General features: G+C 35.7%; 1 protein-coding gene across 1 annotated transcript; it reads right to left on the bottom strand.

Annotated features, from left to right (window-relative positions):
• Positions 1-8,369: 8,369 nt before the first annotated feature.
• Positions 8,370-19,386, bottom strand: LOC145804017 (zingipain-1-like). The gene is made up of 6 exons (XM_082897427.1): positions 19,251-19,386; positions 16,295-16,365; positions 16,062-16,131; positions 15,742-15,974; positions 8,796-8,933; positions 8,370-8,693 (listed from the first exon to the last, which is right to left on the bottom strand). The coding sequence occupies exons 1-6, from the start codon at positions 19,384-19,386 to the stop codon at positions 8,370-8,372; spliced, it is 972 nt and encodes a 323-aa protein (XP_082753553.1).
• Between the last annotated feature and the right edge of the window lie 1,252 nt (positions 19,387-20,638).

The raw sequence follows: 20,638 nt of genomic DNA on the forward strand, positions 1-20,638 counted from the left end.
GGCTTCCTTCCATTATCCTCATGCCACAAAGTTGGATCAGGTTTTAGATCCCCTATCTCAACCAACTAAAAATAGACAATAAAAAGACAACAGAATGTGAGCTTATTTATACAACTTAAGGTAATGTCATAAGGTAAAAATGTCCAGCACCAGCCATGCCACATGCCCATTCCAATAGAAAACAAATAATAGCTTCCAATAGAATACAAATAATAACCTAGATTTGATAACCTCAAATTATAAGCCCACAGCTCACAATGTGGAACATTTCAGTGCCTATATGACAATTTTACACCACAGTTATGCTTCTAATGTACATGAGAAATGTGGAAACTAAGCAACCAGAACGACCATGAACATCACTGGTTACCAGAATTGCACAAACCAAATGCAGGGTACAGAAAAGGTTTCAATGGTTTGCATAATTGAAGTTGCTAATTTCAGCTTATTCAGAACCTCCGGGCTAGTTGCTAATTTCCAATCACTGCAGGATATTGCATCAAGGGTCAACTGTGCATCCTTATTTGTTGGTGTTAGCTATGGATGAATTAATTAAACACATTCAAGAAGCTTCTAATACCGATCACTCATCAAGTCCATAAGCCTTCAAGGAATTCCAGAGGCTTCTCTACACTTCCATATGTTGTGAACCATTTCAACTATCATTGTTATTTCAAATTGAAGCTAAATATTAGTTCCGGTCTAGCCACTACACTTATTGTATGCAGTAAATAGTATACAATATTCGGGAACCCTACAATAGAAGAGTGAACTTAAGAAAATGCAAAATGCATCTTTGAAGAAAATGTGACAATCTTTGTCAGTTGCTACTTGAAATCGTGGCATTTAAACTTTGAAAGATTACTTACCTTCACATGAGGCTTGCACAATTAGCCCTACAAAAAAGTTAGACAATGGCTTATCTTACCGACACTTTGTTAACATCTCATAGGCATAACATCAACAATTTACTGGACACAAAAATCTACATTATAACTGTTAATGTGCAACGGTTACTCAAATGATGAATGCAGCATTAAGGAGTTGGCTAATCTTCAGATATAGGTACACTGCTTCAAGCCTCAGCCATTACATAATGATAAAGATTCAATGCAGCAACGTGAACCTTCAAATCCCATTTGTCAAAGTGAAAACATTGACCTCAAACTTGGTTACAGATGACAAAATGAGATAAATCAATAACCAGTGTTAAACTAGGAGAAGCAAGACAATAGGGCAATTGTTTGTTGAGTTGGTATCAAAAGAAACATCCTTATATGCTATTTTCTTTGCAAGAGCCAACTTGTCCTTCTACAATTTCAATAGCTCAGGAGCTTCTTCCTCATGACAGTTGACAACCTTCGTTAGGAACCACTTTTCAAGTTTCTTCAACATAGTTGTCAAGTTAAAACTGTTCTTAATCAAACCTTTCAACAACAATACTTGATACATTGCACACCTTGGAACAATCCTCTTTTCTAAGCTAAAACCAATAAGTATTGGACTTCTTGCAAGAAATGAAGAATCCCAACCCATTTTATTAACAAAAAATTCCATCACTCTCATGATCTTATGCTCGGATGACACCATACACCACGAATTCTTCTCAGAAGCCACAAGAATCTCATCCTCAGACCTACCCCACTTCTTAATTTATTATTTTCTTATATTTTCCTATACTTGGTCTCCAAGTATTCTTGTTGACCAAGACTAGTACTACCCTAGTCAATTAGTTCTTTTTATATTACTTGGTATCCAGGTATGCTTGGTGACCAAGACTTTATCTAGTATAAATAGTTATGTAACCCTAGAGGCAAAGGCATTATCTATCATTATAATTTTCTAGTTACTCTATTTTGCTTGTGGATTCAAGGGTTTCTTTCTTATGGATTCAAGAGTATTCGTCTACTAAAATGATATCTAGTTTCATGCGTATTCCATTCTGTCAAGTGGTATCAGAGCCAGGTTTCTCCTAGCTTAATGGCACAAGACAGAGATGTAAACATGATTTGAAATCTAAAATTTAGCTGGTGAAAGAATTCCTTCACAAGTTATTTCTGGTTTATAAATTGTATTCTATTTTCCAAGCATAATTTTTTACCCATCAGGTTGTTATTATTTGCTCTAAGAAGTATAAATACCACATCTATAACATATTTTTTTTTAAATTATGAATATGTTTATGGGCATTTGAAAGTTCCTTTGTCATACCTCCTACAAGTTGGTGTTACGGAGAGTTTGAAGTTTGAAAATTTTAACATCTATTTTTGCCTAACTTGATTGCAATATACATATCATAATTTCAAGTTCTGTATGTCTATGGTAAGCATAATTAGAGACGTATATTGCATGATCTATGCCATTGTAATGTCAAGTTTGAAAGGGAGAATGAATGAGCATCACTTTGCTGTTAATTATAATTGTTGGAGGGCCAGTCAACTTTGGAAATATTGCTACATATATATTAGCCAATAACATGTAAATTTATTTGGGAAAATTACACTAACAGTCCTCCACTTTACCCCTTGTGTCATTTTGGTCCTTGTAGTTTTAATTTGCTCAATTTTGACCTTCAATTTTTGATTTTGTATCATTTTAGTCCAATTATTATCACCAGTTAAAATTATTGACGGAAAACAAACACGTGAGACGCACATGACCCTTTTTCAAGGACAATATAGACATTTCACAACCCTTTCCTTATTTCACCATCTTCTTCCTCTGGACTCTTTGTAACACAATCACCTACCACCGTTGCTTTCCTCCACTACCAAAATCATCCACGGCTAATCCCAACATCAGCACCATCCACCTCCACCACATCAAACCTAGTATCATCTGCCACCCAGACTACCAAACTCACCACTCTGTCTTTTGAACATACTTGCCATATCGATCACCTCCATCCAACCTCCTTCATCTACCCCTATCATCCCACCATCACCAAACAACAAAGTGACAGTCAAAAAAATAACAGAGAGAGATGATAACAATAACAATAACAAAGTGACAGACCACCAATTCCTCCAAATCAAATAGTAATTCAATCAAATCAAACAACAAATCATACAAATCAAATAAAAAAAATCAACAGAAGAGAAGAGAAAAAATAAGAGAAGAAGAATATTGGCAAAGAAGATTCTTTGCAATCTGTTGAACAGATCGTCGTGATCTACTAGAAGATCGGCATCTCCCAATCCAGACCTCCATCTGTCAGCTCCTTCACGACTTCCATCTGTCAACCTCTTCCTTACCTTGCTCAGTTGCGATCGTTTTGGGCTTAGTTAGCCCCTTCACAACCCCTATCTATCAGCCTCACCTTTGCTCTCCTTCACCGTGATCCGCTCATTCTCTGTCAGAATCTCCGTCATCCTCGTTCAGCAACGACTCTCTCCCCCTCTTCTTCCTTTCTGTCAACGCTTCTTTCACCATTCTCCAGCTGTGACACCCCTGCCTTAGACTTCCAACCATGACCTCTCAATCTTCTCAACCACACTACTTTTTCGTCTCAACATTGATAAACCACCACATTCCCCTCTTCCTATTCCATTTTGTTTCTCTTCTCTTCCTCCTCCTAGTTCTCTCTTTAGAAAAATGAGATTTTAGGAAAAAATTATAATGAGTGAACTCTATGATTTGAAGGCAAAAAAATAAATAGTATTGGTGAAGTTACTATTTTACCCCTAAGAGTATGGCATGTTTGTCTCACGTGTTTGTTTTCTATGAGTGAACTTATAATGAGTGAACTCTATGAGTTAACTCACTGATATGAAGGAAACAAAATAAATAGTATTGGTGAAGTTACTATTTTACCCCTAAGAGTATGGCATGCGCGTCTCACGTGTTTGTTTTCCGTCGACAATTTTAACTGGTGTTAACACTTGGACTAAAATGATACAAAATCAAAAATTGAGAGTCAAAATCGAGTAAATTAAAACTATGGGGAGCAAAGTGACATGAGAGATAAAGTACAGGGACTATTAGTGTAATTTGCCCAATTTATTTTCTTTATCCTTGGGAATTGGGTGCTTGGTTAGTTTCTAGGTACTATTGGGATATAACAAGCAGCTTCCTCATACCAAAAATGACCTATGAGAACTAATGGTACATAAATAAGACACGCAGATTGGAAGTTAGTATCGAAAACGCCTTAAACTTAGTCAAAAAAAGGCGTTCGGAGGGTGAAAATGAAAAATAGCCCCCCAACCACTGTTGGGATGTAACAGGCAGCTTCCTCATGCCAAAATGACTTGTGAGAACAGATAGTACATAAATAGGACACGTAGATTGGGAGTCAGAGTAAAAAATGCCTTAAACTTAGTTGAAAAATGGGGGTTTGGGGTAAGAATGGCAACAGGGCGGGAAGGGGCTGGGGATGACCCTCCCCATCCCCGATCCCTGACAATAACAAAATCCCCGGCCTCGGCCCTGCCCCCGATCCCCAGTGGAAAACCCTTCACCTCTTCGGTCTCCGTCCCCGTCCCCTAAAGGGGATCGGGTTTCCCCGACCCCGAAAAATCCCCGATAAATCTGTTCAACACAGATACAAACACAAGAACAAAAAAGAAAAAAAAAAATTAATCTGTATCTATATAGATCTATTAAACACAACAAACAACAACAGATAATATAGATAATAACTTGGAAAAAAAATTTGTTCATCAATCAACAACAGATATATATATATATATATATAGAATTGGGGCTTCACGATTGGTGGCTTTACGGTCAGTGACTTCAGATCAGTAGCTTCTTATCAGCATCAAGACATCAATCGGTACACGGTCCTGGTCATGGTCATGGCTTCAGATCGGTGGCAACGGAGGGATCGGTGGTAGTGGTGGCTTCAAATCAGTGGCTTCACCGATCTGTTCAGATCGGTGATGGTGGTGGATCTGGATGATGTTGATGCTGATAAGAGATGAGAGAGATCTGAGTGAGTGAGGGAGACAGATGAGAGAACTGGTGGTGAGACTTAGAGAGATAAAAATCGTGAGTGAGGGAGAGAGAGATGAGAGCCGTGAGACTTAGAGAAAGAGTTGCTTGGTTTATATATATATAAAGGGGTAAAATAGTAATCTTGCTTCAGGGATGAACGGGGACGGCGACGGGGACGGGGCCGGGCCATGTACGGGGCTGGGACGCTTATCCCCGTCCCCGGCCTGAAACTGATCAGGGATTGATTTTTGAATACCATCCCCATCCCGTTGGGGATATTTTTCGGAAAGAAACCGCTTAAATCGGGGTCGGGGGGTCGGGTCCCCGTCGGGCCGGGTTCAAATTGCCATCCTTAGTTTGGGGGGCGAAAATGCAAAATAGCTCCCCAACCACTGTTGGAATGTAACAGGCAGCTTCGTCGTGCCAAAAATGACCTGTGAGAATTGATGGTACGTAAAGAGGACATGTAAATTGGGATTTAGAGTAAAAAACGCCTTAAACTTTGTCGAAAAAGGGCGTTCGAGGGGGGGCAAAAATGCAAAACAGCCACCCAACCACTGTTTGGATGTAACAGCAGCTTCCTTGTGCAAAAAATGACTTGTGAGAACTGATGGTATGTAAATAGGACACATAAATTGAGAGTTATACCTTAAACATAGTCGAAAGATGGGATTTGGGGGGCGAAAATGCAAAATAGCCCCAAACCATTGTTTTAAATGTTCTTACATTATTATTAATTGTTCAAAACCATATCCATTTGTGCTATTTAAATGTGCTGCTCACAAGTAGTAGTAGAAGTAGTTTTGATTTGTGAGAAAAAAAAAGGAAGATCAATATCTCCAACTCTGCTTCTAGTATGATCTGTTGTTGCATATTGATTCTTTTTTTTTTTTTTTTTAAACTTTCCATTTATGGAAGTAAAACATAAACAAACTAAAAAGTCTACCTTCACTTTCGAACCTGAACATAGCTTTCACAAATGAACAATGACTATACTCATAATGGGAAAATTATTAATGTCTTTTTTTTTTCTTTTTTTTTTTTTTGAATTTTCTTTGGAGCCCCTAGTCTACATATTATGTGTTTGCCCTGTTTTGCTAGAAGTTTAGCATCACTTTGTTGAAATAGGCTTAGCTTTTGGTGAAATTATAATGGAGATTTATTTTTATCTTAATACTAAATTGGAATTATGAATTGTCTGTGTCAATACTAATTTGTTTGTCAGTTGAATTTCAAAGTTGCTAACTGCGATTTGAGTTGTTTATGAAGAATTATTTAGACAAATTACTAGAAATTTTTTTTTTTGAATTTCTTTCTTCTTCTTTTTTTTTTTGGATTTTTTTTATACATTTGAGTATGCAAAACTAATGATTAATTTGAAAAGAATAATTACATTTGAGTTTTATGTGATTTTCTTTTATAATTTTAAATATGCCAATATTCAGTCAATACTAATGATTAATTTTATTTTTACAGATGGTTTTTGGTGTGGAATTGTGGATACGACTTTTTTTGGACAATTACGGAGGACATTGTTTTAGTCTACATATTACTATTGTCCATATATATTATTTTTTTGGATTACTTTTTTGTGTTTATAGGGCATGGATTTTGTTTAATCCTTTGTTCTGTATGAAGTTACATTTTTGAGATTGGATTATACTTCGTTTATATGAAACTTCTATTACATTTGGAATTTGGCGTTAAATATGAATTTATTGGATGGTTGAAAGTGAAATGTGTGCACGTTCTGGAATGATCGATAATATAATCAATAGATGGATTATTTTGTTTATATACAGGGTACAGGTTGCACTAATAATGGAATGAATACAGGTGGTTGAGAAATTAATTAAAAAATCAGATTGTAAAGTTTTTGGCTACTAAATATTTGGTAGCCAAAAATGTAGGCAAAGGTTTTGGGTGACTAAATATTTTGTAGCAAAAAAAAAAAAAAAACAAAAGACTTTTGGCGACCAAATAGTTAGTAGCCAAAACAATATTGCTGGCTAAATATTTTAGTAACGAAAGAAGAATACACCTTTGCCGGCAAAAATGTTTGGCCGTAAAATACAATGCAATGAAAATATCCAGTCTTTTGGCGACAAAACTATTTGGTGGCTAATGGTGGCATAAAACAATGACTAAATTTTTTAGTCGCTAAATGTGTTATTATTGGCGACTAAAATATTTAGTCGTTGAAAAAGAATTTCATTTTATTTGATCACGTTCGGCGACTAAATCTTTTGTCGCCAAAACGTGACCATTGGCGACTAAGTTTGTTTTAGTAGCTGAAGATAATATAATTAGTGACCAACGTGAATTTATTCGCCATTGACTATTGCCGACAAGGCTTCAGTGACTAAATGGGCAACATAAAAACTTTAGTCGCCAATGACTTTCGAAGACTAAAAAAGAACCTTCGGCGACTAAAAGTTTGGTAGCTAAAAGTGTAAATTCCTATAGTGAACCTTAGCAAGACTAAACATAACTAAAAATCATTTGACAAGGACAAACTCCACGAATGAATTTGAGAACCATATCTCAGTAATTTTGGAAGAAAAAGGGTGAACTTTGATATCCTTCTGCTCTTACCTTCTTCCATTCCTCTTATTTTTCCACCTTCTAACAAAAAGAACTTCAAGCAATATAGCTTGGATTAAATTTTCCATGAATGGATTTATAAGAACTTTATGAATGATTTTGAAGAAGAAAAAAAAAACATGAATTTTGACCAAAACCTTCAAAATTCTAGTGGCATAACTATTCTAGTAAGATGAATCTCATACCTTTACCTTAACACTTCAAATAGAAGCACTTCAATACCAATTCTCTCGACTACTTTCAATATGAAATGAAACCCAAATCCCTTTATTTCATATCCATCAACACACAACACCATGATGTAAAATACATGGAAAGCTAATTACTATCTAAGTCTCCAACATGTGTAAATTAAAAATGTGCCCAACTATAGTGTTCTACCATGCTTGATCAAGTAACCAAGATTTATTGACTTAAAGCAAGGAATCCTTTAAAGAACCTCAACCAAACCAAGATTTTAATAATAACATAATGAACCATATCTAATAAATCTAAACCCAGAGAACTTTATTCACATTAAACAAATTGAAATACGTGCAAAAAACCATTCTCATATGGGCTCTAATATTGAAACATTGTGAGTCTTTGGGCTCCCTCTAAACCTTGGTTGAATGCATCTCCTTTATTATTTGTTATTATCCTTTTTATTTCCATTACCTTGCTTGACCATGAAATAAGCAGACACACATACGAGTTTATCACAAAATCAAAGGTGCACATCTGTACAAGTAGATGCCTTATATATTGAAACAGATTGTAGAAATAAAAAATAATAAATAAACAGCTAACAAAAGGAATGTTAATGACAAGTAGAGAACATGACAAGATTAATCCTTCTTCGGGAATATAACCCCAGCAGGTGGCTTATAGAGGCGAGGCTTCTCGTATCTTTCGTGATCACCGATAATAGGATAAGTTGGCCAACAATTTATCCCTAAGGCTCCGGCGTAGGTTCCATCGCGTGAGATGTATGCATAAACACCTACACCCCACTGCTTCCCCCATGAATTTTTTATCAGCCAGGCAGGTTCTCCATTGTAAGTCCCCATGCCTACAAGACAAATCTCATGAAATTCCAGAAGTGGATGGTTTTCAAGATCTGATTTATCACTCAGCTTCACCATATCAAGCTCGAATAAAAAATGAGGTGGCTTGTACAAACCATACATATAAAAATAAATTACAATAGCATTTAATTACAACTTATTTCAAAATTATTCAAATAAAACATTTTTGTGTTTAGTAGTTTATACCCCTTTATAAAGATCAAAAGATGTATGGTAGGCTATACCAACAGTGATCGGGTGATACTGGAGAATTCTTGACATCTCATACTCATTTCCGGCTCCCATCTCGAAATATCCATCGATAGAAACTCTTGGACTATGAAACTACAAAAATTATAAACATCATAAATTCAATATATATATTTTTTATCAGCAAAAATAAACTTTAATAATAATAATCAAGGAACAATACAAATAATTATTATCAATAAAGGGAAGGTAGGTGCAAAAGAGCATCACAACAAAACTAAACGATCCCAACTAGGTTGACACAGAAATAGCTTGTAATCACTGCAGCTGCCAAACCCACAGTTTCCATCTTCATTTGAGCAGTCCTGACTTAACCACTTCGGTTCCAACACCTTCTTACCTAGTGTATATTTGAAACAATCTCATTTATAGAGTAAAAGCACCCAACATTATGTGGTTTCAACTAGATGGCTAATCCTACTTTGATAAACTCACACAATGCCTCCAAGTTTGGTTGAGTATCACTAAAGACACATTCATTCATATGCTTCCACATAGACCAAACATGTAACACCCACATCCTTTAATCCGTTGGAGTTTGTATTTAATTCCCTTATTTTTATCTTTTTGGGAGCCTTTGGAGTTATTGAGTGTTGGTTTTGGAGGAGTGTGATCTGATTTAAACTTGTTGGGTTTGTTTGTTTGCACTTGTTCTTGTCAAAAAGTTCATTAGAAACTTAGAAATTCCATTCTAGGGTCGACACCAGCCTTCCTAAGGGTCAACCCTTACCTATTGGTGATGTTTCTAGAAGTGTTGCTGGAAAATAGGGTAGACACCAGTCTGGGGAGGGTCGACCCTCTTATGTTGTAGAATTTGTGTGTTTGTTGTTGGAAAATAGGGTCGACCCCCTTTTGTCTAAGGGTCGACCCCCCTTGCTTGTGCCAGATTGTCTTTTTCTACCTAAAAGGTCAACACCCCTACCCGAAGGGTCGACCCCTGCGTGTTTTTTTTTCCAGATTTGTAGGTCTGAATGGGCCCTACCTTTAGGAGGTTTTGGGCCTATTATTTTATTGACCTTAGGGCTACTTTTCAACTACTATAAATAGGCTCCAAACATAGTTTCATTTCACTTTTCTTCTCTTTCCTCTCTCTCAAACCGTGAGTGCTCCTCTCTCTCTCTCTCTCTCTCTCTCTCTCTCTCTCTCTAAACTCATGCTCTTGGCACTAAGACCTCTAGATCTATTCACCTAGAGTGATCTTTTCACCATGGTCCTTTTGAGAAAAAGTGTAGATCTCATCGAGGGCTTCCTTTTGGTCCGATTGGTTTGTGGTTTTGTCGCCATTGATTTTTGGGTCGTCATCTCTTGGCTTGAAGAGGTAGGGGTTTCTAGTTCTCTTTCAATACCCTCGTTTATGGATAGATTTGTGGTATTTTCTTTATATAAATACAAGAGCTTATATTTTTATGCATATTGTGATGAATCATGAGATTGAGGGTTAGGGTTTGAAGGGAGTTGGGTTCACTTGTTGGGTTAAGATCTTGGGTCTTGAGTTTGGGTGTAAAAGTAATAGAAGGGTTGGAATAAAATGTGTTTTGTGAAAAGCTTTAACTTCTCTTAAAAACCCTAGTTTGGATCATGAAGATGGTTAATGGTTTTGCTTCAATTGATAGTAGAATCATGAAATTGAAGTGTTAAATTACACATGTACAAGTTTAATTGAAATTTTAAAGAGTTTGCAAATTTATGTAAAATCTGCGATTGAACCCTCAATGTTGATGTTTTAAATTATGTTATAATGTGAACCAAACTTGGGGGAAAAGAAATTACTAATAGTATGGATGATATGAGCTTTGTGTTGAAATGGTTGTGTGTCATGTGAATTGTATTGGGTTATGTGGTGTTAAGTTGGTTGAGTTGTGTTGGGTTGAGTTGAGTTGTGTTGTGGTTAGTACCCGCACGGGGAGTTGAAAAATGGTTTTTCGGTGCCCACGACCGTCCGTATCACAGCCGATAAATGTGGAGGATGGTTTTAAAAATTGAAAAATGGTTTTTTGGTGCCCACAACCATTCGTATAATAGCCGGTAAATGTGGGGGTGGTTTGAATTCAAGGTGCCCAATTGCCCTGTCTAGGCTTATCGCTGGATGAATGTGGCAAAAGTATTTTTGGGTGTCCACACAGTCCTGTCGTATTGTAGCTGGCGAAAATGGAAAAATGATTTTAGGTGTCCACACAGTCCTGCCGTATTGTAGCCGGCAAAAGTGGAAAAATGGATGATTTTCGAAAATGTTTTGAGTGCCCACGTCTTGCCGTATAATAGCCAGCAAATGTGGGGGATGGTTTTAAAAAGTTGCAAATGGTTTTCGAAAAAAAAAAAAAGATATGGTTTTTGAGAGAATGACTTTTGGGAGTTCACTTCCCACCATATAATAGCCGGCAAAAGGTGGAATGTGCTATGAATTGGGTGCCCGCTATCCCGCCGTATCAAGCCAGCAAAAGGTGGAATGTGTTGTGAAGTGTGTTGAGGTCAGTGATGATATATGTGACTTGTGATGAACTTGTGAAATTACCATTTGATGTGTAAATTGGTATGAAATGGAAATACATATAGAAATTATTTGAAAAGAATGGATAATGAAATGGTAATTGGAGAAGGGGTTAGTGATAAAGAACTCACCGGGCTTTTTGTATCTATAAGGAAAGTGTCACACCCCAAACCCGCCCCTAAAAGTTTGGGCATGACCACCTCAGAAACGGACCTAAAACCTGATGAATATAACTTATGGGGCCTGAACGGAAGCATATATTAACATATAGTAGCGTAACATAATACCCATTGAGCTACCACTACCATGCCAGGATCACAAATTACATAATGCAGATAAATATACAGAGACGTGCATCTGAAGATAGCTACGTACATATACATATACATCGATTTTAACAGATATGTAGGGTACAAATTAAAAACTTAGCAAAACATCATAACTTGAACAATCAACATCTAGGAGCTTAGATACTCAGGGATTGACAATTGGGTAGCAAAAGCTACAAGTTAAGGTTGACCTCGAGTTTGAGTGCCTACGGAAACAAACATAGAATAGAGTGAGTCAAGCTCAGTGAATAATAGCACATAACAATTCAATGCTCAACGTCAATTATATTACATATCCGTGCATTTATCAAAAAAGAGAACATATGGCTTATTTATTTCTATATGCATAGCAAAGTATCTTTTTCAGAAAACTTATCATATCTTGAACATTTGGGGTTTCATAGTGCATCTAGGCATTTTGGGAAAATTATCCAGAAAGCGTATCATGTCATAAACATATCAGTTCAGAAATTACTTATCATATGAAACATTTCGTAACTCAAAATACGGATTTCATTAAACATTGTATAGCATAGTCATGTTCAAAATCATTTATACTTAAAGTATCGTTTACAGAACGGCCTTGGCCCCAATCTTAAACACAGTGGCTTTAAGCCCTTAACAAAATGGCATGAATCTCTCATCACAATGGCATAAAGCCCTTGAAACACATTGGCATTAAAGCCCTTGAAACACATTGGCATTAAAGCCCTTGAAACATATGGCATAAAAAGCCCTTGAACATATGGCATAAAAAGCCCTTGAACACATAGATATATGAACCCAAGAGGTGTCTCACACGGATTCTAGAGGTGACTCACGTCGTAGCACTTAGTTCCGTGTAGCACTTTGTTTCATACCAAAACGGCATAAGCCCTTATCAGATTGGCGTAAAGCCCATGTAATGGCGTAAAGACCTTGTCTTACATGTATGAACTCAAGAGGTGGCTCGTACAGATTCTGGAGGTAACTCGCATTGCAGTACTTAGTTCCGTACAGCACTTTGTTTCATACCAGAATTTCATAAGTCTTAAAGACCGAATCATCATATCATGTCTTAGCATAGCATAATTGGAATAGTAATAGAAATAATTCCAATTTTCGTAGAATACCATTATATAATAAGGCCCATAAGTTTCCCATAGCTTGATTACAAATTTATACAGGTGTCTCGCAGACCACTGAATAATAATAATAACAACTGTTAACTGAGGCCACATACATCATTACCATATGCTTAATAAGGACAGAATAACCCACATCCTAACGTGAGTCCCATAAGAATGTTACACATCTGCATGTTTGTCATAGGTTATTAACGACCTTAGGTCCATATGTATCACAATGGAATAATCTTAGTTTCATACAGATACTTGGTTTAAAGATGAACATAATTCCATATATTCATTCAGGAACGACGTGGTTTGCTTATGAATAACAGAGAATTATTATTCATTATTAACAGAACATAGTCATTTCAAAATCATACCGATGTATGCCAATCTTTCAACGTTCACATTGACTTTCAATCATCATAAATGTTCGTGTAACACTTACAAGAAACAAAGCGTTAGTGATCGTAGTTATCAATGATAAATAAAATGTATATCTTCGTACTATTACTCACAGTGTTACGAAGAGGTGCTTGTTCCTCCCGGAGTGTGCCCTGCACACATTCAACCCTTATAATTTAGTTTCCTTTTCATATCAAATTTCTTTCTGTTTCGTTTTACTTTGAAGGAATTTATACATATTAAAAGGCATCAAATACACATTCCGATAACATTAGAGGGTTCTACACGCAAAACGGAGCAAACAGTATTTTTCAGCATGAGCCGCACGTGCGGCTGTGAGCCCCGCACGTGCGGCAGTTGGCCCCGCACGTGCGGCCCTGAGGTCCCGCACGTGCCTTTTTGGCAGAACAAAAGCCCCAAAATTGCCCTTCTCCCGCACGTGCGGCCACAACCCCCGCACCTGCGGCAGCACTTCCCGCACGTGCGGCCATGACTCCCGCACGTGCGGCGATTCTGCACTTCCAGTCCGAAATTTGCTATAAAATTCCATTCTTTTAGGAGTGTTTTCAAGACTCTAAATTGAAACTTCTAGGTACTAAATCAAGGCTAAAAACATATAAATTATAAATACAATACGCCAAAATTCATCTAACTTGAATTGGGCTCATGAATATAACTCAATTGATTTGGAGCAAACTTAGAAGTTCATCCACATATCATCATTCTTGAAGCTCCTAACTTTATACACACATACATAATATACAAAACATGGCATAAACATGGATATCAATTGATAAATAAGGAGCAAGAGGATGGTCTTAATCAAATAATTTGAATTGGTCCAACATACACAAATAGTAGGATTATCATATCAAGTCTTCAACATACACATCTCCAAACTTTTATCACACTTAGCTCACACCATAGCCAAATCTTACTACTTCAAATTGAGGAGGAGAATTAGACAAGGGAAGTTGAATTCACCTTAGCTTCAATTTCAATCCCTCCTTGCTTTCATCCCCTTTTCCCTTTTCTCCCAAGAAGATGCTATGAAAAAAATGGTTAAGTCTTCCTCCATGAGGGCTTTATAAGTATATATATATATATAGGTTGACTAAGGACAAAAATTTAATCGTTTAAACATCCGAAATTGAAATTTCTTAAAAATGCTTAATATTACTTAAAAATTATGCTGATTATATATGTGAAATCAATTTCAGATAATTAAGCCTCTAAAGCTTCCAATTTCTACTTCTAACTTAGAGGTGTAACAGATATTTTCCCTTGTTGAACAGATGGATACCCTTAAACATGGGGTCTACTTACTTAGCCTCAATTTCTCATGGAATTTCACAACAAGCATTCAAAAACACAGAATGGGGTCTGAAAATATATTAGAAAACATATACGAGGGTCGGGTTATTACAGAAAGATTAGTAGTTTTGCTTTGTGTTTAATTGAGAAATTGAATCAAAAGAGTTTATTGTCCTTGTGATGTGTTGAGTTATATTGGATAATGCAAATGTGAATGTGATGTAATTTTTCTTGGATTTCTACGTTAAAGAGTTATAGCAATAAAGGATTGACAAGTGGGAATAGAGTGCATGAGGGTTGTTTTGAGTATTAAGGGAACATGAACGTGAGGTACGGAGTTATAATAAATGTAACTAGTAAAAGGGGAGAATGGGAATAAAAAGGAGGAATGTTAAGATGGAAATTTAATAAGGAATATTTTGGAATGGGTTAATAAATATAAAATGATGTGGTTCCTTAACCTTGTTTGTTTCCAAAAGGATTTTTGGTTTTCTGATAAAAACAATAGTTTTGATGGTCGAAGGTTTTACTAAATGTTCAAATAAATTTCGAGAAAAATGATACTCTGTGTATGACATTTTGAGAATACAAAACGTCACCTACTATATGGTATCACCTTGCATGCATGATCATTTCTATCTATAGGATGGTTATTGTTTTAGAACTATGAGATTCCTACTCGGCAATTGTGTTCACCCCTTATTGTTTCATTTTTTTTACAGGAAGAGATTTCAGATTGACTGGTTGAAGGATTAGGAAGTTCATGTATATCTTGTGTGTAATCTCTTTGTACCTTGATGTTTGTAATTATTTATTTGTAATTCCGTAGCGGGAGCTTGGCATGTATTTTTTATTATTATTGTTGTACTCATAATGAGAGAGAACATGCACTACTATGTTTCTATTACTCAAGGGTAATAGATATTTTTAATTAAAAACAAATGGACCTAAATTTCATGCTCTTAGTAATGTTTTCAAGTAATTAAAATTTAGGGCGTGACAAAACAATTGCTATGGGAATTGCTCTCCAAACTTTCCTTTCCTTTTTTCTTCTGAATTTCCAGCCCATCCACCACTACATTAAGCTCTCAACTAAACATGGGATAACCATTTTAATCCCCACCGGCCTATGATTTTTTACCATACTTGCCACACAAAGGGACAAAAAAGTAAAACATGATTCAGATGTTTGACCATACTTGCCACACAAATTGACTCTAATTAAAAGTAAAACATACCTTTCTTGATTTTTTGTATTTCCCTTTCACTCCTGTGTATGGATAATACTTCTCCAATGCGATCCCTTGCCTATAAATGTAATCGTATGCCATAATCTCCAATCCTCCTTTTTTCGGATTCCATGGTATATAATCCAGGATCTCTTGTGCCGCCAGTGCAACCAACTCTTCTCCATAATATATGTGACGGGCACTTGCCGTCACATCAATAACGGCAACAACAAAGCATGTATCTGAAAAAAAAGAGAGGATAAAAGTCAAACGATTATGAACTTAATATCAATAAGAAAAACAAAAAAGAAGAAGAAAATAACATTTACTTCCAATTTTTCTTCTAACTGGAAGTAGTGCTCCCCTTTCTACCCAATTAATTGAGGCAGAAAAAGCAACCTGTAAATTATTAACAATGAATGAGTATAACAGTGTAAATTTAAACTTGAGGGTTCAATTCAATGGCCAAGGGTGTTACTCTCCTACAAGGGTTGAAATCATGCTATTAAAAAATATATATTGACAGACTAATTAAGGCATAAATTACAAATGAAAAATATACATCATGAATTGATCTTGTTGAATTCAATAATGTTTTAGTGCTTTTAGCCAAGTGCAACAAAAAGATAGAACCTGTCAACAAAGAATCACGAGTCATGTAAAAATTAGGTTATAAAAACAACAACAATAATAATAATAATAATAATAATAATAATAATAATAATAATCATGAAACTTCCAGTTAATCAATTATGCCATTAAAATATTTTTCATGCTACATCTTTGTTTGCACAAATTTAAAATTTTCTAAATAGATTATAAAGCTGGTGAAGTTTAGCTATAAAATATTAGAACTCGGTGAAGTCAAGCAAATCTAACTCACAAAGTGAAACTGAGAGTATAGGAGATTAGATTTGAGAACTTGATGAAATAAATTAAGTTTAACAAGATTGTCCAATATGTCAAAATGGAAGGAGGATTTTTTATGACCCACGTTCACTCCCATAATATTTGAGTCTGGAAATACAAATTTTTGACTCCTCTTATATATAACAATATATAACAAGAAAAAAAAATTGCAAGGCATAATTAACCAACTGTGACTAATCTTAGATTTCTTTTTAGGTTCTGTTTGGTTCATGTATTTGGGTAGGGAAAGGGAAAAAATGTATGAAATTTAGCTATATTTCATTCACATTTCACATATCTTTTCCTTTTCCAAATCCATAAACCAAACATAACCTTAGGATAAAATAAGGAATTGATCTTATATTACGTATCTATGATGCAAGACACCAAACTCTAAATTTTGCATTCTTGTGGCATGGCTCAGAGCTGAAGAGAAAGGTATATAAGGTCAAATGGGTGGAAGTGACAAAGAACAAAGATCAAGGAGGGTTAGGCATTAGGAGGATATGAGAGGTAAATGAGAGTCTTTTATTGCAATGGTAGTGGAGGTATAGGGCCGCAAATAAAGCTTTGTGGAAACGAGTTCTAATGTGTAAGTGTGGTTTACAGGGTGGAAGATGGCTACTAGTAATGAACTCTGATGATGAAAGGAAGATATCAACACTTTGGCGTGTTGAAGGTGGTAATGTCTAACACATCATTGTTTAACTTCTATGATAGTAATCTAAAGATTGGGGTAGGTGATGGCTGCAGGATTCATTTCTGGGTTGATAGGTGGTGCGTGAGCATCCAACTGAAAGAGGAATTCGCAAGGTTCGATAGTCTATCTATGCAAAAAAGAAGATTCTCTGAAGGATTTTGTGCAAAGAAGACGGAGCACGGGGGAATGGATGCTCTCATTTAGAAGGTCTCTCCTATCATGGGAAGAGGAAAAAGTTGGCAGGTTGCAGGGTTTGCTGAGTAATGCTCCAGTGCTTAGAATGAACTGCCCTGATTTCCTACAGTAAGAGGCTGCTTCTTCAAGTCAGTTTACAGTTGCATCAGTAAGGAAGGAGTGTTATGCCAAGTATGGACCTTGGCTTCAAATTACACAGATGTTATGGCACAATGCAGCACCACCAAAAGCACAATTTTTTGGGTGGTTACGTTGGAAAGGCAGGGTAAAGACAGCAGATTTCTTGCATAGCATTGGGGTTATTAGAAGTAGTGAGGGTATTGTTTGCCCCTTTTGCAAATCTGAAGCTGAAACAGGGAATCATGTTCTGTTACTTTGTCCAGGAGTACGAAAAGTATGGTCAGATTTGCTGGATTGGTGGGAGATCAGCAGGGTAACACCTGCAGATGTGGAGGGATTGCTTCAATGGCGAAGGGGTGTCAAGTTCAAGAAGATGGAGTAGCAGATTAGAAAACAGTACCTATTGCCCTGTTGTGGTCGATCTGGAAGGCAAAGAGACTGCAAAATTACCCAACCTAATTATATTTGTCCCAACCTGATTTTAATAAAAAAACGTTTAGGAGAACATTGATAAAGTAGGGTAAAATATATAGGTATGTAGGTCAAAACTATCAAGGTTAGGGTAAACTACGAAACCGTATCATTAAAATAATTGAGTTTAAAGTCAAGAATTCATGCGCAAAACCCGAAAAAACCCAAATGATTGGGTGTTTAATGGTCGTCAACCAAAATTTGCAGAGATTGGGGAACTTGTTAAGGTGAGTGTGGCTATGTGGGCTAAATGAAATTTCATAGGAGTTCAGTACACAATCCATGATATTGTTTCAAACATTAGGGAGGCTAGATTTTACTTGTAATTGTGGTTTGACTATGTAGCAGCAGCTTTGTTTGCTGTTGGGGGCAATGTTGTGTTGGTTTGGTTTTGTCTTGCTTTGTTGGCTTCTCACCAACAGTGGGCGTGGTGCTCAGCAGATGATTTGGTATGTTTTTCAGTGCTAAGCTAGTTGAGATTGATTTGTCTCGCCATAATGCTTTGAGCAATTGCTCTTCTTTTATTGATGTATCTTGTACACTTTGTATGGGTTTCCTCATCAATAAAAGTTTTTTTCGGTTGATAAAAAATTATGCTATAAAATTTAACTTAAATAAATAAGTAAGCTAAAACAAAATATGATTAAATTAAGAAATCTATCTTTTTCTTTTTGATCGGCAAAAGAAAACTATATTGATGAAGACCAGAGTACAAGACAAGATATATATATATATATATATATACACATATATACTAGTAAAGAAAAGCTTGTGCAAGACACAGGTCGAAGGTTCATAAGAAATAATTTTATTGAGAAATTTAAATATATGTAAATTAATTAGATTATTTAAGGTGGTGTTTGATAACTTAATTCAGCATTTAAATTTGAATGTATTAAGTTATAATTAATTAAGTATGTTTGATAATCACAAATGATATCAATTAAAAATTTAAGTGGTTCTGAAAATGTAGGCCCAAAATAAGAAAATTTTACCACCGTACATTAGTATCAACATACATTGTTAAAACCTCACAACCTCTGCCATTACCACCAATGCTGTCACTACCACCACCATCACCGTTGCCGCCTCCACCACCACCCACCACTCACCATCTACCAACCTTCCCCGACTACCACCTTCTTTACCACTATCATTACTTCCAAAAGCACTATCATTATTTCACTACCACTACTACAATCGCCATTGTCATTACTACCACCACTACAACAATTCACATTAGCAACCATTGCCACCATTGTCATAACCACCACCATCATTCCACCTCCACAATAATCACCACCATTCCACTACCTTCATTACACTACCGTTACTCAATTTTTATCATCACTACATTACTCCTCCATCATCAACACAACCATTGTCTCTCTAGTTGCACCACCATTGTCATTAACTCTATAGGCACTATTGTTGCTTCCACCACCAACACCAACTCATTATCACAATAAAAAAAAAATTTAAATAATAAATTTTAAACTTATTAATATCATATATATCAAATAATTTATTTTACTTTAGCACTTATATTTTTATTAAACAACTTTTTAGCTAAAAAAAATTTAGTATTCAATTTTTAGTACTAACTTTTCATCTTTTAGTTTTCAATTTTATCAAATAGCACCTCAATTTGGTAGTATTTGATAACTGAATTCAACACTTAAAACCCAATCTATTAAATAAAAATCAATTAAGTCCGTTTGATAATAACAAATTGTATCTCTTAAAAATTTAAATGACTCTTAAAATGTAAGCTAAAAATTAAGAAAACTTTAAATGACAGGAAACTTGCTTAATTCTGACTAAATTTATAAATAGTTATACATAAGTATTAACGTACACCATTACAACCTCACAACTGCCACCATCACCACCTTTGCCTCTACCACCACTATCACCACAACCACCACCAACATCCACCACCCTTCCACGACCACCACATTCATTACTATTGTCATTTTTATTACAAGTACTGCCATCATTTCACTACCACCACCACCATAATCGCCATTGTCATTACCACCACCACAACAACTACTACTACAATTCATACCATTGCCATAACCATCACCATCATTCCACCATGGCTGCCACCCTCGTTTTTATCTCCATTACATTATTCTTCCACCAACAACACAACCATTATCTTCTATCTCCACTATCATTATTGTTATTGGTTTGAGGGTAAATTATAAAAAAAATCTCAAGATTTGACCCATGTAACAAAATAAACCCCGAGTTTTTAATTTTATCAATTTAAACCCTAAACTTTTGATTTGTTTTCCATCTGAACTATTTATCTATTTTTGTTAAGTAAAATCGATAGAAAATTGATATTTTGGTTATTAAACTCAATGAAAATGGGTATTTTAGACATTTTATATATACCTACATTAGGTTTAATGGCTAAAATACTATTTTTTTTGTCGATTTTAGTTAACAAAAATAGGTAAATGGTTTAGATTGAAAACAAATTAAAAATTTAGGATTTAA

This window comes from Camellia sinensis, chromosome 12 (assembly GCF_055761805.1).
Source record: "Camellia sinensis isolate YWXY chromosome 12, ASM5576180v1, whole genome shotgun sequence".
Lineage (NCBI taxonomy): Eukaryota > Viridiplantae > Streptophyta > Magnoliopsida > Ericales > Theaceae > Camellia > Camellia sinensis.